Source organism: Aplidium turbinatum, chromosome 6 (assembly GCF_918807975.1).
Source record: "Aplidium turbinatum chromosome 6, kaAplTurb1.1, whole genome shotgun sequence".
Lineage (NCBI taxonomy): Eukaryota > Metazoa > Chordata > Ascidiacea > Aplousobranchia > Polyclinidae > Aplidium > Aplidium turbinatum.
The window spans coordinates 27,040,034-27,063,793 of record NC_137477.1 but is presented as its reverse complement, the minus strand read 5'-3'; the positions used below and the strand labels follow the sequence as shown (position 1 = coordinate 27,063,793).

The 23,760-nt window shown below is 37.0% G+C and overlaps 1 protein-coding gene across 1 annotated transcript in view; it reads right to left on the bottom strand.

The window, feature by feature from the left end:
• Positions 1-23,760, bottom strand: part of LOC145772559 (protein mono-ADP-ribosyltransferase PARP14-like) — a 49,805-nt gene that overhangs the window by 8,292 nt on the left and 17,753 nt on the right. Inside the window, exons 10-31 of the mRNA XM_082584421.1 lie at positions 23,399-23,454; positions 21,667-21,844; positions 20,984-21,151; positions 20,251-20,324; positions 19,238-19,317; positions 18,062-18,092; positions 17,499-17,628; positions 16,652-16,848; positions 15,816-16,071; positions 15,122-15,333; positions 14,419-14,587; positions 10,360-10,492; positions 9,152-9,365; positions 7,875-7,982; positions 7,422-7,538; positions 5,877-5,978; positions 5,630-5,716; positions 5,066-5,314; positions 4,673-4,808; positions 3,457-3,705; positions 2,249-2,574; positions 513-664 (exon numbers count right to left, since the gene is read on the bottom strand). Coding sequence (XP_082440547.1) covers positions 513-664; positions 2,249-2,574; positions 3,457-3,705; positions 4,673-4,808; positions 5,066-5,314; positions 5,630-5,716; positions 5,877-5,978; positions 7,422-7,538; positions 7,875-7,982; positions 9,152-9,365; positions 10,360-10,492; positions 14,419-14,587; positions 15,122-15,333; positions 15,816-16,071; positions 16,652-16,848; positions 17,499-17,628; positions 18,062-18,092; positions 19,238-19,317; positions 20,251-20,324; positions 20,984-21,151; positions 21,667-21,844; positions 23,399-23,454 — 3,424 coding nt within the window. The remainder of the gene's footprint in view (positions 1-512; positions 665-2,248; positions 2,575-3,456; positions 3,706-4,672; positions 4,809-5,065; positions 5,315-5,629; positions 5,717-5,876; positions 5,979-7,421; positions 7,539-7,874; positions 7,983-9,151; positions 9,366-10,359; positions 10,493-14,418; positions 14,588-15,121; positions 15,334-15,815; positions 16,072-16,651; positions 16,849-17,498; positions 17,629-18,061; positions 18,093-19,237; positions 19,318-20,250; positions 20,325-20,983; positions 21,152-21,666; positions 21,845-23,398; positions 23,455-23,760) is intronic.

Sequence of the window (23,760 nt, the reverse complement as noted above, 5' to 3'; positions counted from 1 at the left end):
ATATCGAGTTACTAGTCAGTAAGCTTTAATTTTAAAGTGATCATGATCTCATTGTTCTTCAAGATCAAAATCACACAAAAATAGTGATCTTTAAGATTAAGATCATGCCTATCTCTGCACGTAACTTAGGTTGAAATAAGAGTGCGGTTCATTCAATTATTTAACGCCCTAAGTACTGACTTATTAAAGCAAATCTTCATGGTCAAACTATTGTGATTAGTTGTAACGATTTCAACTACAAGAACTGAAGTAAAACGCCGACAAATCACACGTAGCATTCTATTTATCTGTAAAAAGTGGTTTATAACTGCGTACAATGCGTAATAATTTCATTAAAAAAGTGCTGATCGATCTCTATTCTAGTGTTTTAGCTTACTAATAGATCCTAACTGTCGCCTCACAAGCGTCGGTTTTTCATTTAGCATGTCTTCAAATAGAAAGTTTCATAGTTGGGACCGCACTGAAAGCTACATAAAATGTGAACTAAAAAATCATTAACGTTCCTCGCTTACCCAGCGGTTTGTCTTCTTCGTATCATGACGTTGTGCTTCTTCTCCAGAGCCATCACTTCTTCTTCGACCTCCTCTCCGAAGCTCTCGATATCAACATCTTTCGTCTTCCTCAAGCTCTTCTCTTTCACATGGTCTCCAATCCGTCTCCGAGCCTGTCAGAATGACAAATGTTTGTGAAGCGGATGGTGAATAGTGACAAGCATGGTACAAAGATTAATAAGAAACAGGGTGCGATTGGTAAAAAGTAAAAAAAATACAAAGTTGATTTCAAAGCTCAGTCAATCTTGGAAAAAACAGCATGGCCAAAAATCCAATATTTCTAAAGTCTTTTTGCAAATGTTTTATAAAGTGTTAATTTGCGCTTGTAATTTTCCATCCAAAATGTTAATAACCAACATCCAAAATGCATAAATAACATGCTGCGTTCTACTGATGCAAATTAAGCTAAACTATCACAAGATGTATAAAGTGACAATCTGCTTTTATTCCGACGTTTTTTCATCCAAAATGCATATTTCTATAAAGAAATATATTGCGGCTGGGGCCCAATATGTTTGGAATCCATTCTTCGTCTAAATTTCTTACATGTCATCCAGTCAAGTCATACTACCAGCATCAAGATATGTCTATGATGGAACAAAGTTGCGGCAACAATCATTGTAAATCATCAATTAGAAAACACGGGGTCTCACAACATTACACTGTGGCTCTTATGTAACAAAAACACTCCATAGAAAAACTGTCTAACAGGTTGGTTTGAGAAGTATTGTATTGTATATCCGCTAGAGATGCAGCGAACCCAAAACTTTTATCCGCACACCGCACCGCAACTGAATCATCTATCCGCACACCGTACCGCACACCGCAATTTATCTGGAACTTTGACACTGCACCGCACCGCACACCGCAATTTATCTGGAACTTTGACACTGCACCGCACACCGTAAATTACAAAATTTTCAGAAAATATTTTAACGCGTTATTTTTTAGAAAGTCAATTGTGGCAAAAAGCACCCATGGCATATAACTGGTACCGTAACCTACCAGTACAGTTGTGCACTAATTGACTAGGTTAACCATCTGGATCATATTCTCTTATCAGCAATGCATCTAAGTTCTAAGACATCATGCTTTTTCAAATAGAATGTTCCTGGATCCAGTATCAGGACTTTTGAACTCTTTTTGTAAGCAATAATGCAATTTTAATGTATGAGCTACACACACAAGAGTAAAACTTATAGCCTGAACTCACTGGGCTAACTGTTATATAGTAACTAATGCGGTAGTTGCGCTAGGCCTATAGCCTGGTAACTGAGAGCTGAGCTTATCATCTAGGATATTAACCAAAAACACTCGTACAGCTTCCCTGACAAGCCAGTCCCAAAACCCTGTCAACTGCAAGCCAATAAGCCATTGCCCATTTGCATAGCTTTCCAGCTTAGGGTTTCCGAAGGAAAAAACTGATCCGTGTTTCCAATTTAAATTTGAAGTTTCATAACTGATTTTCTTGAAAAGTTGAAAGTTTACGAAAGTTTAATTTCTTGAAAGTTTACGCGGCAAGCGGCGCGGCTTTGTCATTTCAACCTTCCACGCGGCGCGGCGCGCGGCAAAAAAGTCAAAAGCGGCCGCGTACGCGGCGCAGCGCGGCTTGCATCACTAATATCCGGCATCTAAATCATATAAGTTTTGTGGTTTCAGCTATCACACGGTAGGCTATGAAGACACTAACGGCAAACCTCGTTAACATTGCTTTGTGTGTTGGAACATAACAACATTCGAACTTGGTCCTCGGACGATGTTTGACTTTCAACGGGAATCTTAAACGTTGTTATCTTCTTGGGTTTTGGGGATACAAAAGGTTTTTGAGGACTCTGTTGTTTCGTCTGCGCCTGCGTTGTGTACTGTTGACCAGTCGTAATGTTTGTTTGAAACTCTTGAATGATGTTAGTGTCAAATATGACGACCTCAATTTTCTTGAGGTGTTGTGGTTTTGAGGCTTGTAAGTTTTGAAAGGCAGTCTGCATCGCTTTGGCTACAAGCGTGCTGCTTAGGCCGGCTTTTCCTGAAAAACAAATAAAAACGTAAGCAACAAAAATAATCACTTTTCTGCCTATGATTACAACGTTTATCCAATGAATGCGAATGTGAAGCAGAAAGATACGAATGGTTTCTTTATTTCACAGACGTTTTGCGTACCATGGTAATGCGCATCCTCAGGACGAATGACGTACAACATAAAATCACGAATTTTTTCACTGTGGTACGAGTGAAGGCAAGAGAAAAAGTTAATTTGAAAACATTATGATGCACTGGTTACATTATACGTGGGATAACATGAAACTTTCGAAAAATTTAGCACAGGCAGAAACAATGGAGACAAACAAACCATTCGAGACAATAGTAATTGTCGTGCTCACATACATAAAGTATTGAACACTACAGCTCAGTTACAAAAAACAATGCTTGATTCAACACAAAATAAAAACAACAAAAAAAATCTTCTGACAGGAAAAATCATTGCACACCCACAATAGTACTCAGTAGAGTTGACAGGGAGTACTTTTGAATCAGAATCCGGGATAATTTTAGGGACCGTTAACTTTTCCAGGAGGCCAAAAAGTTGAAGAAAATCTTACATGTTTTGTTTAGCAGTGCTTTGTTTTAGGGGCTTAAAGATGTTAGTGATTCCGGTTCAAATTAGCCTGTCGACGGCCCAGACAGTACTAATAATACAATAACTCAGATACTAAATTTGCAGGTATAAAAAAATAGACAGCAATTGTTCAAACTCGCAGAAGCCAGTTCAATTATTATCAACCAGTTTATCGAGAAAAATAGTTAGCCCTAGTCATACTTTGGTCGAAGATAGCTTGGCCTACAATACAGTTCATTTTGTAGCACATCCATCTTCAGCGTGGTTGAACACTAAACCATAAGCACTCACCGCTCCCGATAGCTGGAATAGCAACAGAACTCAGCTTCATTGTTGCATCAATCAGTGTGAGGATGCTGGTCAAAATAGGAATCAGCGCATTCGCGTCCCCGGGAGGAACAACGTGGACAAGGAACTTGCAGTTAAGATTTCCACCACTCGTTACACGAAAGTTAGTACCCGAATATTTGGGATTAGTTTGGCATTCGGTGACAATAGAATTCCCAGCTCTGTTGACAATCAGTTGCGACAGAGGACTGGCTATTAGGAAACAAAAAACATATCAGTTCAATCACAGTTCTCTAAGGTGTACGTTTTTGTATTTCTGACCATAAAAAATTGCAGTGAGCAGCGAAACTTGTACAGAAATCAACGCACAACCGGCGTCATTTTTTAGAGATAATGCACAAAACACAAAAAGACTATCAAAAACAGGTGAAGACCTTGTTTATTTTTTTAGAAGTCATGTGGAACTTGAAGGAAGATAAAACAGTGTCAGTGAAAGGACGTTACATTTGAGAAATTTGTGAGGCAATTGTAGGGGAATTCAGCTGTCAGTGTCTGGCAACACTGACTTAAGTCAAGTTTGCCAAAATTAAGAAACACTTTAGAGCTGTATCGAACCGAGGTCCAATGCAACTGCGCAGTTAGATTCTGCCGATGCACCACGTAACTCGACGAAAAAAAAACAAGCTTCATGCTCTAGTGGCGAAGGAATAATAGCCTCAGAGACTATGGCTACCACATGTGCAACTATACCCAATGCGTAGAAATAATATAATACAAACTGCACGTGGTTGAATCTACCAAATACAAAAAAGTATCTTATAACTGCTATAATCATTAAAGCGAGTTAATGCATTTGATGAGATGGATAAGATTGACGTTGCTTCACAGGTATATCAATTCTGGAAAATGTTTTGGAAAGAAACTCGCGCAAGCTAAGTCAAGTCAAAGTTGCTAGTGTCGTAAGTTATGTTATGACAAAGTCAAGTACGAAAGCGCTAACACAAAAAACCTGCTCGGGTTAACAGACAATTTTTTCGTGTACCACTGAAAAAATGCGCATGCCTAGTTTAGAGCATGTGCATTGTGCAATTGCGCATTCACTGCCTGCTGTAAAACAACAAAATTTTCAAACTAATCTAAACCGACTGTCAGGGAAATAAGGATGCAATAGAATAGAGCAATAATGATATAATTTTCAAAAAGAAAGAAAATAACATACTTATCAGTTCAAAATTGCCAGTGGTAGTGTTGACAACAGCATCACAGTGCGACTGCGATATGTCGCCTTGTTGCACCGAAACCACTGGAAGAATGGGAGATCTGGCTTGGCTACTGCCGAACACCTTGTTGAACTCCTACGAAGCATGAAACATTAAAAGTTGTCCAAACAGTTTCTGTTTTCAGTTCATGTGTTATGACACTCTTCAGTGGAATAAGTGTCTTAGATCGTAGTAAAGAAAAACCAAAAATCAGGTAAAGCAAGACATCAACAAGATAATCGTTAAATTTTTGCAACTTGCACAAAAAGTAATAATACAAGAAACAAAAATAAACTCCACAAATATTAACCACTGCACAATATGAAACAAAAATCTTTTTTTTTTTAACCTACGTTGATGGTGCTTTGGTCACTTGGGAATAGAATAATGTCCACATTTCTCAACTTGGCTCCTTTGAAGTTGTCGATTTCGCGTTTCAATGAGGAAGCTACTAGGTTGGTATTATAACCCATCCCGCCGGTGCCTATAGCCGGAAAAGCTATCCGTGAGTATCCGCTGTTTTCCGCCATGAGTAAGCACTTTTTGATGACACCAGGAATGGAATTAACTGCCACACGCTTATCCAACATGATGTGGTAGATCTAAACACGCAGACATACATGCAATATAACGAAACCAGTAAACTACGAACTCATAATATCAACCGTACTTGTGATGTAGAATAAAACAACAAATTCCTTAATGTCTGCGCTTTAGGAGCATGTTGCTTTTATTTTTAACTGTTTCAAGTTCTCAAATGCAAATTGTAACATACTCCTAACCAAGTAACACATCAGCGCTGTTTGAATTGTGGCAAGATGTGGTCCTCAACTTTGACTCCCATGCCAAAACCTTTTTTAGCATTGTAATTGGCAAATAAAAAAGTAACACTTGTTAATTCTTATTTAGAATCTTACTTTCTGACATCCGACACCAAACCCTGGTGTTTCAAGCACTTCACCCGACTGTAGCTGTGATGAAGCAGCCATTTGTTGACAAGTGCGCTGAAAAAAAGCAAAAATATGTTCATAGTAACCAAAAATGGAAAGTAATAATGGACACTATGATAAACGATATGTTAGGTAACTATGACACAAACACATATTAAACATTTTGTCTATCGTGTAATATACTCGTCTGTCTGCATCATCATCACTTTCATACCTGCAATAGCTTTCCGGCCTTTTTCAAAATAGCGATGGAAATGGACGAACCTTGTGCAGAGGCAAAGTGACTCGGTGGTGTACACGTCACAATGACATCAGCCTGATAACAAAAAAACAACTCTGGTACTCGCTATAGCAATAAATGTGATGCAAAATAGCAATCACGCCGCATGGATTAGGGCTAGATTTTAAATAACAAGAGAAACCAGCAACTCCGACAAGTAAATCGATCGTCGTTTTGTAAGGTTGCCAAAACAGCAACAGCAGGTTTTCCAGTTGATGTAGCGATTATGACGTAATACTCATCTTAACTTTCCTCACCGAGTTGTGCTCGTGTATGAGAAAGTGCTGCTATCATTACTTCAAAACAGGGTTGAGAAAAACCCGGTTTTTTTTAAAAAAGCCCAACCCACCCGGGTTTTTTTTAAAAAACCTGGGTTTTTTTGGGTTTTATTGGTTTTTTTTAAAAAAGATGCAAAAAAAGGTAGATTCATGCTTATTTCACCTCAAAACTACTTTTTACGAGTGAAGTGCCTTTCACTCACAGTACATGCTTGCATAACTCAATAAAATAATGCACTAGGGCTGTTGTTGCTTGAATGTTGCATCATCCATTAGTTTCAAGATCAAGTTGGATGTTGCATCATCCACTGATTTCTATACTAAGTTGATGCTACTGTGGTAGAAATCACATTATTGCATCATTTGTTTAGATTTGAAGGCAAGGAGCATTTATGCCATCATGTTTAAATATTTTTTATCATTTATATATATATTATATATAGTAATGGATGAGCAATTGAGCGATTGCGTGGCCAATTAGGCAAATGCTCTGAAACAGCCATGCGTTAGAATCCAGAACCTGTAATTGGTAAATAGCCTCCTAAATTGCATTTCACATCATATATACAGACTACAGTAAAGTAGTACTTTCACCAATTTAACTATAAGGCCTTCTTGCATAAATGAGTTTTAGTGTAGTATACACAAAATGACATTACTTGATTTTTGTGTACTGTGCAATATCCACTGCGTTTTCAGTTTTTCTTGGAAATTACTTCACAATCACATCCTTAAGTCCTAATTTAAAGTTTGTTGTAAGTGCCTTGTAGTGTATTTGTAAATTTTTTTAATTTTCCAATAAAAACTGGACAAATATGATGCTCTGGGTTTTTTTAAGTGGGTTTTATTAAAAAAACCCACCCGGGTTTTTTTGGGTCGGGTAAAATACCAACAACCCTGCTTCAAAATGCGCAAGTTGAATTGATATGATTTAGATGCGTATGGGGCCAAACATTAAACACTGGGCAACAACATGTGCCGGCCGTATCAAATCCATCGCGGGCCAAAATCCGTCTGCCGGTCGGACTTTGGACACCCTTGCTCTTAGAAATATAAACTTGCGTGAAAAGCTAAACTTAATCGCACAACTCTTTATTATTTGCAAGTTCTTAAATAAATTTGTAAGGGTTACTGGAATACTATCAAAAGCATTTATGGAAATTTGTTGCGTGGTAAAATTGGTTTATTTTAGCATATTTACCGTGTGAGACGCGATATCTTTCTGCAAAATCGATAGCTGAGGTGAAGATGGAAGCCTTGATGTGGATGGTCGTGGCTGTTGATTGTTGGTGGAAGCTGATCCACGATTTCCAAACATCTGTGACATGTACAACAGCTTGATTCAAGACATGGCTTTCAAATCAAATTGAGATAGAGTTTAATCGAAAACCACGTTATTGCCACAACCAATCACTGAGCATTACTACTACTCTCATACTGACTTTACTGTGGTACATTGCATGCTTCTGTTTGTAACCGCTGCAATCTGTCAAACTACTTAAACCTCTAAAATTGTGTCATTGCCAAACCAACAATCAGAAAAGTTTATTCAATAAAAAATCTTTTGATGGTTTTAAAAGGGTTTTGTATTTAATAACATGTTAATTATAATATTTAGTGCAATGATAGTATTTTTGCATATAAAAGGCTTTACCGTCTGCACAAAACTGAAGAAACTATGATTGTTGTTTTGTTTTATATTTGTGAGTGCTTTCTTGAACTCTTCGAGCACATCATCTCGCTGCATCTCAACCAGGTTAACCTGAAAAACACATGGTATTCATTATTAAACAATAGGATCAAACTTAAGAGCACTCGCGTTTACTTTGTAAAATTATCGCAGCGAAAAAGAAAAAAGCTAGCAAACATAAAGGTAGATTAATTATTATATGACTCCTGGATAAAAACGAAGATAAAATTTTTAAAACTGTCGACGAGTAAACTTGCAAAATTGTTGGTTAAATTTCCAATTTTGAAATTTTATTACTCATTAATACACTTTTTCGTTTAAAGAAAACTCGAAGAAAGTAAATTACTTGCCAATTTGCATAGTGAAACGGCACGTTAATAAACCATGGAAAGATTGATGACGTAGCTTATTGGGATAATCAAACTTTAAACAGTCAGATAAATGATCGAATAGTTCTACTTGTGAGATGATAGATGAAAATTCTTAAACTGACGAATAGTTCACCAGTTTCGGCACATAAAGAAATCAAATTCTGAACAGCAAACGACTTCGTTGATTTCAAAATAAATATACACTACTACTTGCAACAGCTACTTTACAACTGGCAATAACTTCCACTTTACAATCTATTCAATATCGGCTAGAACTCTACAATCGCCTTCAATATACTTTTCATTAAACTTCTAATTCCCATAATACACAACTCTAATAATAATTGTAAACAAATCACGCGGCTATTTATAACAGATTTGCTTGGACCAGAAGCTTCCAGAGACTAGGGTAAATATTACATCATAAAAATTCACTCTTCTCGTCAACAACAAAGAGTTTCCAGAATGTCACGTACACAACATTTTCTAGAAGCAGATTTCACAATAACAAATTGCGTAACAAAAGGTCACTATTGGCCAGTAATCGTCGAAACACCACAATAGAATACGCATTAAGATAGTTCACCCATTCTAGAACAAAAATGTAGCTTACCGCCCGAGCTACGCATATTGACTGTGACGGTAAGCCAAAGGTATAAGATAACTTACATTGTTACTTATGGAACAATCAATAACCACAAACCATACGGGAAAATGTGAAAGAAAATTATTTGCATTTGTCCATACTGATACAGTCTTTCAACATAAAATATGATGTACAAACACACAGTTAACATATCTTTGCCAGCTCAACAACTGTCAAGCAACGCCATTAAAGGTACGTTTATGAACACAGTGTAACCAACTGACCTCTGTGATACTGGACGAAGGGTTGTTATGGAAGTAATGCAAGACAGCATTTACAATCAAATTAGAACATGCTTTAATTGGCCCGCCGAAATCACCGCAACTAATTGCAGGAATTGCAATCGATTGTAAATCATTTCCGTTTGCTTCACCAAGACAAGCAGCAACGCAGTCTGACAAGCATTGTGAAGCAGAGCCTGCATTATCATTTGTCCACCTTCAAAACATAGCAATTGTTAATAAAATAAAACAAGAGTTGAAGTTTTTTGAAGTATTGTTATAGGTTAGTGATTACATAATTACGAAAACGATGAGAAATAATAAAAAAAGACACACAGAATCAGAGGTACGGATCATGCGCCTATTGCATCCTAATGGAATGAGTTTTTATTGATATTTATAAAACTTTATGAAATATTTAGAAAAAACAGCCATGATGAAAGCAAGTCAAAATTTTACAAGTAAATGGGTTAATATCAAATTTAACGTTATCCCCGACGAATACATTTATTAATATCTCTGCAAAAAATTGCTTTTTTAAATTCACCAAAAGGTCAAGTTGACAATTACAATTATTTACAAATTTAATAGAATAACATGCTCTGCATTGAGAATAGTGGGCTTCTTCACCTCAGGCTTGAAAATTTCATATTACAATAGTCCCCGCTTATTAAGGCCATGATTAATAGGCCCACCCGCTTATTAAGCCCAATTCAGTGCGTCCAGAATTACTCACGTTTATTGTAGTAAAAAAAAACGCTTTATAAGCCCAACTGTCGATTACATTTGCTTAAATTTGTGTAAAAAGGCGTCACAATTTACTATTTTTCGTCTTGCTTCGGACAAATTCATGCTTTATTACGCTGCTAACTCAGTTCTTATCAACTGTTGTCACAAACCGTTTAAGCTGAATCTCATTTCACTGGGTTATACAAAACATGGCCCTATGCTAAGACAACTCGCAAAAAACGCAATTTTTGAAATGAACCGATCGTTGTGTACAGTTGTTAACAGATTTAGCAACTATTAGCTTTAGTTCATGCGGCCATAGTTAATTATCAGGAAATTCAGTTTCAGTTTATTTTCAATCTCTAAAAACAAACGTTGTTTAGACTTTCAAACAATCAACGATTTTTGTTTGTGTGAACTTTACTTTATATATTACAAGTTGTTACATACAAAACACGGTGAAACCAACAGCAAAGACTTACACTGGCCCAGAAACGTGAATAATTTTTTGGCATGACAGCTTTCCACCAGAAGTAACGACAACACTTCCAGGTTGTAGCGTGCCGCCGACAATTCTTCGATGTGCTTCCATCTCACGTTGAATGCTGGCACCGCCTGCACAGAAAACAACAAAAGAAATAGAATAGATTGAAAAACCCAACAGGAAGTATCAAAGCAAATAAAAGCTTATGTCTTTAAATTATATCAGCGGACGTTTTGAAGCTGATTTTAATAAAAAAAACAAATTATCAACATCATTTCTGATGATAGACATGTTGTGTGCATATTGGGGTGTCCCATTTGTGGGTCGATGCTTCAAATTTTTTGCTTCCACTTTTTACGTGCTGTCTATCGGTGAGCAAACTGCAGTTGTACAATTTTAGCTCAATATCTCAACTTTTAAAAGTCCTCAGTTGATCTGGAACTTAAAATTTAGGCATATTTTACAAAAGGCATTTTTTGAGCTACTTCAGGATCCCTCTACAATCTACATTTAATGTTTACTTCAATTTTTTTACCAATGTCTTCTATCCTTCTTACTCTAACATATTTTAATTGAGAGAAGTCACCAAAATTCTGTGTTATACAATTAATAAAAAGATAAAGTTAGCCTGTTTCATAAATAAATAGTGTTGCCATGTGCTTTTGTAATTTGATCAAATGCACCAAACTAGTATCAAATTTGAGAAATTAACAAATAATTATTAACTGCACAATGTTACACAAACCGATGTGTAGCAATAAATTTGAACCATAGCGATCTTATACACAAGCTTTCCCGCAGTGCAGAATTGTAATAATGTCTAGAGGCCGATGAAATTCTGATTTTGAACTCCAGGCTAATTTTGTTTTATATCCCTTTGAAATGATAGGTTTGAGAAGCCAAAGTGTGATCATGAATCACAAATCACTGCAAAACTCCCAATTTCACGTTGAAAACACGCCAAAACTTCACCTGATTTCAGCGTTGCCAGATGCACTTGGGATTCCAACATAAGTTTCAAAATCTAGTTCATTATTTGTCTCATAACAACAACACAAAAGTAGCTCAAGATATAAAAAAACACTACATTTATTACTTACTACTATTACCATATCAATTACTACTCAAAACATCAGCTTATACTGGCAATTTTGACTAATGTCAACAATAGCAGACTGACCTTCAGTCAAACTTAAAGCTCACAAGTTGGCATGGCCTGTGTATACTATACAGTAATACAGTATACTGTAGGTTACCATGATTTGCACCAATAACGTCACCATAAAATCGCAATGACCAAATACCTAGTACGTGTTTACAGTTTACTGTACATTTCATCGCCTTGTTTTCTTGCTTATGTGATTTTAATAGGATGCAATTGCCAGGAATAGGTTCCTCATTTGGGCTACCTTTCACAATTGTTTAGAGATTCCCAATACACCTTTCAGCAGTGTCATTAATAACCGAAATGTTCTTAACAAAATCATGAAATTATTATATAGTATCATCATCAGCCGGTCATGCCACTGCTGGCAGATGGCCTCCACATACGTTTCCACACCATTCTGTCTTTTGCTGTTCTCATCCAGGTGATGCCAATCTTTTCTTCTATGTCATCTCGCCATCTTCTTTTTGGTCTCCCTCTAGTTCTTCTTGCATATCTTGGTGTCCATTCTGTGGTTATCTTGGCCCATCTGTTGTCTTTCATTCTTGCTACATGTCCCGCCCATTGCCACTTTAGGTTTGTTGCTGTTTCTATGACATCTTTGATACCAGTTTTGTTTCTGATGACTTTATTTCTAATCTTGTCTTTTCTATTTATGTTCAATATTATTCTTTCCATGTTCCTTTGTGCTGCTGCCAGTTTTCTTGTTTGCTGTTTTGTGAGTGACCATGTTTCTGCTCCGTATGTTAATGTTGGCAATATTACTGTGTCCATGATTTTTCGTTTTAAGCTAATTGGAATATTCTTGCTCTTTAAAAAAGTGTTATATTGACCAAATCTTCTCCAGCCTGATGTTATCCTTTGGGTGATCTCAGTTTCCATGTCGTTTCCTGGTGTTATCATTTTCCCTAGATATTTGTATTGATCAACCTCCTCTATCTTTTCTCCATCTATCAAAATACCCGTCCTTGGTTGTTTCCCTGCTATCTCGTTACACATTATTTTGTCTTTTTCTTGTTCATCTTCATTCCATCTCGTTTCCCTTCTCGATTCAGTTCCTCAAGCAATTGTTGCAGAGTACATTCTGACTGTGCAAAAAGGATGATGTCATCTGCAAATCTGAGATTGGTCAGCAGTTGTCCATTAATGACAAGTCCAGTCTCAGATTTCAGCCTCTTGAATATCTCTTCAACTGCAGCTGTAAATATAACAGGTGAAAGAGTGTCACCTTGGCGCACCCCTTTCTGAATCTTTATTTTATCACTTAATTTCTCGGTTCTGATTTGTGCAGTGCCATTTGTGTATGTATTTTTGATAATGTTTACTATTTTATCTGATATACCATGAATTTGAATTGCATTAAAAACAGAGGAGTGCTTGATGGAATCAAATGCCTTCTCATAATCAACAAATGCCATAAATATGGGTAGTTGGTATTCATTCATCTTCTCTAAGATCTGCCCAACTGCATGCAGGTGATCAATGCAAGAGAATCCTTGTCTGTAAGCTGCTTGTTCAGGGGGTTGGTTTTCATTTAGACTGCTGCTTATTCTGTTCTTGATGATTTTCATAAATAGTTTGTAAATATGAGAAAGTAGGCTAATGGGGCGATAGTTTGCAAGGTCTTTCTTGTTTCCTTTTTTAAAGAGAAGAGTAATTATAGCATTCTTTCATTGTTCTGGCACTTTTTCGGTTTCGATCACGTTGTTAAATAAGTTACAAAACTTTTCGAGTAGAATATACCCTCCTGCTTTTACCATCTCTATTACTATGTGGTCTTCTCCGGGTGCTTTTCCATTTTTCATCTGTTTGACTGCCTTTTCAACTTCGCTTTTCAGAATTGGAGGAATTTGTTCGACTGGATTTTTAGTGACAATGTTTTGTGTTTGATCATTATATAATGTTTGATAGAAATCAGCACATCTTTCAATTATCTTTTCTCTGTTTTATATAGTATAAAGGAGCCAATTAGTGGCCAGCTATCACAAGGTAACTCGAGCTATTCCATGTTGTGCTGGCCAAAATTCATTTTTGATGACTTTTTAACTTTGTTGTTAACTTTGTTTCGTCAATTTCATATTCTGCTCATCTGTCATGCAACTTTTTTAAATAGCAGATGACGAGGTTGACTTATAGATCTACAATGTTCTTGATATGGTATTCGTATGACATAAACCTGTAAGCAATTAATGTCTACTCTACATGCTCAATAAAGTAATGGTTTTTATGCATACTCATTAATTTTGCTGCATACACTTATTTCTTTTCCAGTGTTTGAAACGGTGGTATCAAACACGAGTTCTACAATGTTATTAGTCAAGCAATAGCATTCCAATAGCTCTACAATTTCTTTGTTTTGGCATTGTCCGATAAATGTTATTGTCTTACCTGCTTTTTTTACTTATGCACAATGTGCAGATTTTAACTGTTTGTAAAATACTCATATTTAATATTAATTTGATGTAACTGCTCAAAACTTGATCAAATTAAAAAAGCAAATGGCGACACTGTTTTTTAGTATGACATGCTATCTTAACATGCTTATCTATAACATGCTATGGTTGTGTTTCAAAAAGTTTTGACGACTGCTTCCAATTAAAATGTGATAGAGTAAGAAGGATAAAAGACATTGGTAAAAAAATGAAGTAAACCCTCTTTTGGTAAAAAGTGCTTACATTTGAAATCAATTGAGGACTCCTTAAAAATTGAGATATTGAGCTAAATTTGTACAACAACAGTTTTCTCATCAATAGGTACCACCTGAAAGGTTGGAGCAAAATATTTGAAACATTAATCCAAAAAAGCGGTGCCCTAGTGCATATCATAGCTAAGCAAACCATTGCCAAGAAACAATACATATCAAACAAGAATTTTATCACACAAACAACTCACCCTTTCGTAAGATAGCTCCAGCTATTCCAGCCGTGTGTAATTTTAAAGTTTCGTTTGAAGGATTCACGATCGCATCGCTGTTGTTGTCAGTAATGTCTTCTTTCAAAACATTGACAACTACTTTCGTTCTTGGTATCCCAACGCTGCACAGTTTGACCGATTTTTTTATCTAAAAATTTAAAGGTTGTCAAAAAAACAAGAATGGACGAAAGTTTCGATGAGAGGTGATATTATCTGTGCTGAATTAATTGGATATCATAACCGTGAAATTTCTCAATCATGATATAAATTAAATATTGATGATTATCACGATATTTTATCTGTATCTATTATGTATATATTTGCAACTCGTAGGAAACATCTGAAATTTATTGTGCAGTACAACTTACTATAGTGGTGAAACACTCTTCACAAGTCAAATCTGGAGTGAGTTTCTATGATATCAATAATACGAAAAATCCATAACCTGGTGAAGTGAATAATGCTTTCAAGAGAAAGCGTGCTATCGCTTCGACGTACCCCTCCCCCTTCTCGCAATGTAGAATAAAGGGCAAAACTGATTACTTTTTAGTGAAATATGTTTGTGATTCGAATTCAACTTTGGCCCAAACTATGAAGAGTTTAGTTAATCAGACAAAGGTTTTCATTCAATCTTTCTAACCTAAGGGTATTTTTGCAGAAAATGACGAAAGCTATCACTTACGGAAGAAGTCGCCATAAACGTAGAATTTCCTTCATTGGGAGAAGTCGGTCTAGCTTCAGTGTCAAGCTGGATCACGCACTTAGATACGGTTTGCGTGGTTTGCAAGAATTGTTCTCCTTTTTTACCGCAGAAATATCCAGCCATTCCGGGCTCTTCAATGACTTCCGAAGCGGTTATAATTGCTTTGTTTTCCTGTTGGAGCCACTGAACCGCTAAACGCACAAAAACTGGCTTATGGGTTTTTTGGTTAAATAAAATTAAAACAGAAATCGTTTTTGACAAAGTTCGGCCCACGTTTGTTTGACACAGATAAACATTTATTACAACTTCTCTTGATACCTTCATTCCTTAATCGAATTTTGAATCGATATAATGTATATCGAATTTACACAAGTTTAAGCATTGACTATGAAAAGCATCAGACACGTTATCATTGACTTAATTTTCACAAAATCAATTGTGTAATTGGGGTATTTAGTGCTAGGAAACACAGTTTAAGCTATCCAGAAATCGCGAATTCCTATCAATAACTCATACGACCTATGTACATCAATCAATACAAATCAGTAGCCTGTCAGAAAAGCAAGAAAACACAGTAGGCTACTTGAGTTGTTTATTACAGCTAAGCCATAATAAAAGTGGTTTCACGTATAATCTTTCAAACAGAAAAGACAGTAATATACTTATAACTTACCTTCAGAAACTGCTACAGCTTTTCCTTTCAAGGATAAGGTCCCAGTTTTCATTGAAGTCACTTGCCAATTTATGTCTTTCAGACGCAACTCAGCGCCAGATTCCTTGGGAAAGGTAGTGAGGAAACGAGCGTGCGAAGAATCGAGGCTAACAATTGTTTTCTTTTCCACATTGTCGTTGATGTGTTCAGAGATTTGACGACAAGCATCTTGAACCGAATCATTAAACCCAACCACAGTTATTGACTCAGTTTGTTTCTAAGGAAACAAGATTTAAAGTCATTGAAATGAAATGACCAAGTGGACAAGGTTCTTTGCCGGTGCGTGGAATCATAGCTCGACAACAGGTTAGATTAGATCCTGAAAACGTTGCTTTTCCTTGATACCAAACAGCGGGGGATGAAAAAATATGGCTGTCATGATATTACGGTTCGACGGTACCTCCTTTGAATGCGAGCATAAAAAGTTTGAAATCAGATATCTAAGGTTTGTGAGGCTAAACGTTTACACAGCTGCAATAAAATAATGTGATGTCATGTCTGTCGAACACGCCTGCTGCTTATCCCTAAATAAATGTTTTCAAATTTTCTTTTTTTTAAATTATATTTTTACACCATTATAGGTTGCATTACTAAAAATAAGAATTCCACCACACCTGTGGTTCTTATTTCGCAATCAGATTAATAAAAGGAAAATAGCATTCTCATCCCTTACGGCCAATGGACATTGACCGTACAATAAATCAAATTAGACTGACCGGAAGACCATACTCCAGCAGCAGCTCATAGATTCCAATTGTAATGTCAGAATACAGTACTGCATTCCACCAACAACTTACATCTTTATAAAGCCTGCATAGTGACCTTATAGTCTGTTCCAACCGCCTCCATTCCTGGCTTTGCACTACCTCGTCGTATTTCTTTTTAACAGCAATGGAATAGGCCACAATCAAGTCATTGAGGATCTCCATAGCTTGAGTGAGATCGCGTCTTTCTTTATACAACAAGACGGGATCGGGATCGCAACGCAGCACGGCTGAAAGCAGACACGTGCAAGAATAAAGACAAAATGCACTAACATGTATTTTTATATCGTTCTTTCTCACATTTGCTTACCTAGGTTTCAATAAAATTTTCAAGTTTTTAAATGTTATTGCAAAGTTTTTTAATTCAATATAGCAAATAATTGACAAGGCCAGTTGAAAAAACGTCCATCAATAAGTCAACGGTTCTAGATTGAATTATTTACAAAATTGTATCAGACATTAAGAATATAGCTTTCGATATGAACTTTAAAAATCTTTGTAATATTGCAAACAATTTCCATATTCTTTACATGACTGCGGTGACGCTGTGGCCTCTATAAATAATAGTAGCATCATCTATAAATAGAGGAGGACTCCTTGCCTAAGAAGGTCCAGTCGATGGAAGTAGAAGAGCGTAATTCACGTGGATGACCAAAGAAGAGGTAGTGCGATAACGTGCGGAGTGACCTCCAAAAAGGGGGACTTTGTGGCGGTCAATGTTCAAAATAGGAGTGCGATGGAAAGTCGCCATCAAACCGGATCGAAATTAACTGACGTCCAACCCTCATAATACTTGGAAACATAAGACGGAAAACCGTGTACCCAGCTTCTTTGAACAATCTCAGTGAGCCTAAACGATGGTACTGATAAACGATGATACCTTTGGTACTGCTAGAGCGAAACCTCAACTTTATAAGTTTGACGACATCTGAATCTGCTTCCTCCAAGACTTCCTTCAGGAACGATAGTTGATTGCTATCCAGGAAAGTCATGTTGCTTTCTTTAATGCACTATCGAAGTAATGAAAGACAATAATTGTTAAATCAGGAAAAAACTATTAGCAGTAAATATTTGTTTTAGAAACACGCTTTTTCTATGGCAGTTATGTGCTGCTTTTAGCGCTTTGCCAGGCAGCTTTAAACCAGGGACGTAGCCAAGGGGGAGGCATGGGGGGGGGGGCAATCGCCATCCCAAAATTTTATCTTGTTTACCCCCCTCAAAAATGTGTTTTTAATACTAAATACAATATTTCAATAACATTGTATTACATGTTGAATGACGTTTCATGAATGCTTGGCTGCATTCATTAGCTATATTTTTAAACAAACTCTTTATTTCAAACAACCAAATATTTGCCCCTCAGCAGTTGCTGTTACCCGTATAAAATTTTCTTTCCAGGTACGTCACTGCTTTCAGCCAAGGGCATATTACAGGCACTATTACCCTTCCGAAATCTTTATCTCGATACTGCTTGCTAATCAGAAACAAGACCCGGTGTCATTTTGTAAGGCCTTTGACATAACATGTTTTTGGCTAAACTCCATACTCCATAACCATTATTTGCATCGCTATCGTCAAAGTTGAGAGGTAGAGTCGGTGCTTGAACGATCTTAAAGTGACATATTTTGATCAGACTTACCAGCTCTCATTTAAATCTTTGCAATGCAGAAAAAATGCAGTAAGAAGCTTTTAACAAACATCTAACCTTTGCATTTAGTCGTTCAACAACAATTAACAAACCGTTAATTTTTTTCCTATTTCTGACTTCGCTTTGTCAACAGCATCCGTTCGCCCTTTGAAAGTCAACTTCCGAAATTCGCGATCGACTTTGATTTGAACTGACCCGCAGTCTTTTTCAACGTCACTGATGATGTCACATTCGAGTAAGAGTCTGCCCAAAACGTACTCAAAATTAGTCCAATATCGTCAGTGCATTTGTTTGCGCTTTTCAATCATAATTTTAAAAAACACACTTTATATAAAAATTACAAAACTACTTTTTGTCGTATCCAAAATTACGTCCCGTGGGTGAAGATTTTAAGTGCAAGGGAAGGCAAGGAGTCCATTCAAATCACATTTACGCCTGTCATTAAGTATTTAGCCAAATCTACCAAACAAAAGCCAACTTTGTCGAAATAATTTTCATCTACCTTCTGAGATCAGCCATGTTGCAAAGTTGCAGAAAGTAAAAAACGTGCTTAAGAGGATGCTAAAGTTTCAATGTTGGCAATTTAATTTGATTAAAGTTGTGTCAAGTTCTATGAACTACGTAAAAGCTGTGACTTACTGGAATTTCTTTTCAGTAAATTGCTGGTCGGCGCTGCTGTGGTCGCAACATTGTTTCAACCAATCGATGATGGAGGACACGTGATGAGGATAGCCAGTCACTTTTGTGCCATCTCTCAAAGTGTTCCATCTGAGAATAAGACAGCGAAACCGACTCAAAAAAACAACAAAAAAGTGTTCAAGCATGTTTCTGTTGCTATAGTTCAACTGAGAGCATGCCGATAGTCAAAAATACATTTTGCTGACAAGTGTCGTGAGGCAGAAAGTTTGTGGTTAGCCAGATAGAAGGACTTGGAGCTAGTTTTTTTGTCAGCTTCAACATACGATAGTTACCTGACAAAAGCTGGGTATGACTGAGCTACTTCGATTTCAGCTTTTATAAAATCAACTTCATCGTTCCAAACATACGCTCGACGGATGCTCTTCAATTTGTCAGCATTTAGCTGACAAGATTCTGTTTGAAATCTACTGAAAAACTCAACAAGTATGCTGGCACATGAGCTTTCGTACACGCCTTGGTCATTCTGCACACTCTTTTCCATACTCTGCAACGGAAAAGTCACATGGTAAAACCAACCTGTGCTCAACACAGACCATGACACAAAGTGACGTGTGATCTCTTTTCTTGTGATACGTTATGTAATATTCATGCTCCTAAAGTGAAAATTGTGAACATCTCGGTGCTGACTCTGCTAACAAAGTAACAACAAACTCAAGCGACTATGGTTCAAGTATGGACCTATAAAGCTAAATACAGTAGTACATTAAAAGTATAGCTTAATTCATAAAGCGGCATCTAGTAGATGAAATAGCTTGCAACTGACCACGCGTTAAGCACAACTGAAACAAGCTTACTGTCAACCTGGATGACATCACCTGGACCCTCACCAGTTGCTTCAGGTCTCAGGTATACGAAGTAATAAAGATCGAGCTTTGACAGAAAACTTTTGCAGTTCGAGAATAAGATAGAAATAGAAGCAGCACAATTCTGGGTCTGCGTGATTCAGAACCAGATGCAAAACTACCAGGTTTAAGCTTTCGAAGAATCGCAGTAACATCATCATTTTATAGACAAAGTACAAGAAATTTGTCAAAACTTAATGTCCCACGTCGATCTGGAACGCTTTTTTGTGGTAACTGAGCTGATCAACAAGTTCAATTTAACCATTAAGTCACTTTAACGCCAGTTTCAAGCATGTACAACCCACCTTTTTTGGAACAGGCTTTAACTTTGCCACCCAACGAAACGAAGTTCCTGGTGCTGCGGGAGGTTTACTTTCAAAGTCAAGATGCGCAAGATTGCTGATATTATTGCGCAATTCTTTGTAAGTACCTTGTGACCTCACAATGTATTCGATGATGTCGTTATCGCACTCGGGCACGTAATTGAACAGGTGAATCCCTTGCTCTTTCGGGGGAGCTAAGCATGATGGTACATGTTTAAGTAAGACTTGCCCCGGGATGTTTATACGAAATATTATATATCACTCTATTTTTTTTTCGTAGCCAGGCTAACGCTAATTCGTTGAAAATCTAGATTAATAGACGAAGACAGGAAAGCAAAGAAGCCAATCCACGTGTTCACTTTTAGGCATGCCATTAAGTGCAAATGCACAACCGCGTTCTCTTTACGCGGTGTCGAACTGGCGCCCTTTCGAGCGTCATGCGAGGCTTCTTAACCCTCAGCTTTGCAGACAACAGTCAAGCAATTTGTAGCAACTGATTGTTAGCCTGATTGGCATGAAATGCTTAACACGAACTGTGACTAGCGAGCCAAGTGATTTCGATTGATCATATGCGTATTGTAAATCCAAATAAGGTAACAAGCCCAAAACAGTTACATGCAAATTGCAAAAATAGTAAGTTGCTCACTGCTTGAAAAAAAACTATATTTGAATGGCTTTGTTAAGACATAATCATTAACATTTCAATGACAGATGCAGCGTCAAAACTTACTCTTCTCTAAATTACTACAAACAATGAAATTTTTGTCCTGTTCAGATACTACCAAGAAAAATAATACAAAGATGAAACCTAAAATTTGAAAGCACGAGCCAAAACAGACGAGCAAACACGCACCTTTCTTTTTCTGGGCAGCGCGCGGCGCTTGTTTCGGTTTGTTTACGTTTCGGTTCGGACCATACTTCAGCATCATGCCAAGGCCACCGTGACATAATGACACGCTCACTTCATTGTCACCAATTGTGATGGGGTCTTTCTTGGACTTTTGCACCACGTTTTCGGCGTCTGTTTCAGTGTTTGGAGTAAGTTTAAAGTTAAATCAGTAACTAATGAAAAAATTCAGTCACGAAACAAACTTAATTAATTTTGTGGACTTTGGGCTTTTCATATTGACCAAGTATCTAATGTAAACATTTTCCACCCAGAAAACAAAATATGCCAATACCAAAGATCTTTTCGGTGCCAGGCCAACTCGCGATTTCATCGCAGCCGTTGTGCCGACTATTTTGCGTATTGAAAATGCAATACCCACAACAGTAGTCAGGTTTATTTTATATATCTATCATTTTGCTCAGTAATCTAACGCAAGCTTTTGGTATTATCAACAACGGTGGACGATTGGGTGATTAAGAGGCACACTATTCTGTAAGCTTTCAGTAATGATGTTTAACTTTTAATAAATTATTATTAAACACGTTTAAAGAAAAGTTACAAGAAAAAGTTGTGAATCAAAATATGAGCAAGTATATCACTAGTTGAACAATTAACTATATTGAAATTTTAAAATGTAAACAACGGACCTCGAAAGTTGGCGAAATATACGACCGCTCTATCACGGTCCATGTTTCTTTTCACGGCTGTCACATCACCACCATTTGTTTTCTTTCGATTCATGAAAAGTAGCTTGATCATGTCGTCGGTGACGTCACGACCCAGCCCCTCAACCAACACACAGTCTGTTCGGCAGAGTTCATGAACCTAAAACAAAGAAACGAAAGATAAATATTCGTAACTTAATTTCGGGTGTTGAAAACAAAGAATCGTGTGACGTGAAGGCTCTGTTGAAGCGATCCGTCAGTCGCGGCATAGCCGTCCTATGATTTCTCTTTCTTTCTGTCGATTTCATAGCTGACACAGTCCTCGACGCAGGCGCGAATCTAAGAGTTTTTTTCGGGGGGGGGGCAGAAAATTTGAAAATCAATTAAAAAGAAAGAAAAAGCTAAACAGATATGAACAATGATACTACGACATATACGATATGCTAGAAAATAGACATTAAAACAACCATTTTCATCAATTGTGATGCCGAGGGACTAATATCAGCTGTTTAGAAGCATATCAAACCATTTGATGCGGAAACATACAATTTTTCACAAAATTTCGGGGGGGGCCCCGGGCCCCCTGGGCCCCCCCCCCATAAATCCGCGCCTGCCTCGACGTACTATGATGATTCAGTTAAATAGATCTCGTGCGCCTTGTTAAACTTTAATAAGGTGTTTGAGAGTTTTGACATTTGGTTGAAGATTGTGCAGAAATTAAAATCTTTGAGCTCCTCCTGGCCGTTTTCCGGGTATCTTTCCACTTAAAGACGCTCAATGATAACACATCTCAAATCATGTTTAACTCGACACCTTCCACAACTGATAACAACCCAAACAATTTACAAGGCTAAGCGACGGCGGTTCAAAACTCCACAGCTACAAAAAGCCGGTACAAATGCAGTTTTCCATTGCAAGGTATTCTAGGAACTAAGCAGAAGCGTTTCTTGGCCTGCGTTAGTGGCCAAACCCTCCAGATTTGTAAACCAATCTGGTATCAAATGAGCATTTTCGTATCCGAGAGCATATACTATACAAAGGCCGAAGGGCTATTAACTCTCAAATTCCAGTGCAATGAACACACTTAGCCGTGAAACATTGCCAGGTGAGCCGTAAAACTTTTTGCGTTTTTCGCAGTTTTCCTCTCTCGCGTATAAAGGGATGTGTTTTCATCTATTGCAATGTTCACTTTTGTAATTAAAAAAAACTGTGGAACACCAAAAACATTCAACAAAATTAAAGTTAGGTTACGGCATAGCCTAATAATGACAACAAGCACAATTTTTACTCATTTTTACTTGTTTTAGTGTGATATTTGGGTTTCTTTTGAAAAGCATAACTTTGGCATTCGAGTAGAAACTGACAAACGGCCAACACACATACACCCAGACTACTACTGTATTTGTAAGTTAACGCACGATTCTTGTGTTTGAAACAACAAACTATCTATCATTTTTCTTTCTTTTTTTGCTTTATTTCTATTGAGTGATAGAACCTCAAAATAATGTCATTGTCACAGTGGCAGGGGTTTACTCAGATAAAATCAGATGCGCTTTTTAGGACCATTGTGTTAAGCAAATAAGTCTTTGCGGAACAGCAGATGATATTCAGCGGATATCTGAGTTTATTAGAAGACTAGTTAGCCAAACTATCCAAATACCACTTTCTGTTTCGAAAATAAAAAAACATTTGAGTTAGATACGCGTATAGTTACCGTTGCTTTGACGTCAAGTGGTGCTCTTGCCATCAAATTGGCAAGTCCTTTAATGTCTGTAAAGTTAAAATGCAAATAAACTCAGGTTTAGTCAGAAGTATGAAACTAAGAGAAGTTGGCTACAAAGCATATTTGATTGAGAAATATTTACAAAACGATAAAATAAACATTTCGCAACAAAAAGCATGCTTTGTCACGATGTCCATGAAAAGAAAATGTTTTTTTATTGTTTGATAGAAGCCGAATATAAAATAAACACACAGCTTTATATTTAACAGTTTAACATCCATTTTACATACAATTTTATATTAGTACAGCATTGTGGTTCAAACAGTGATACAGTACTGTAGTTCAAAAAGTCT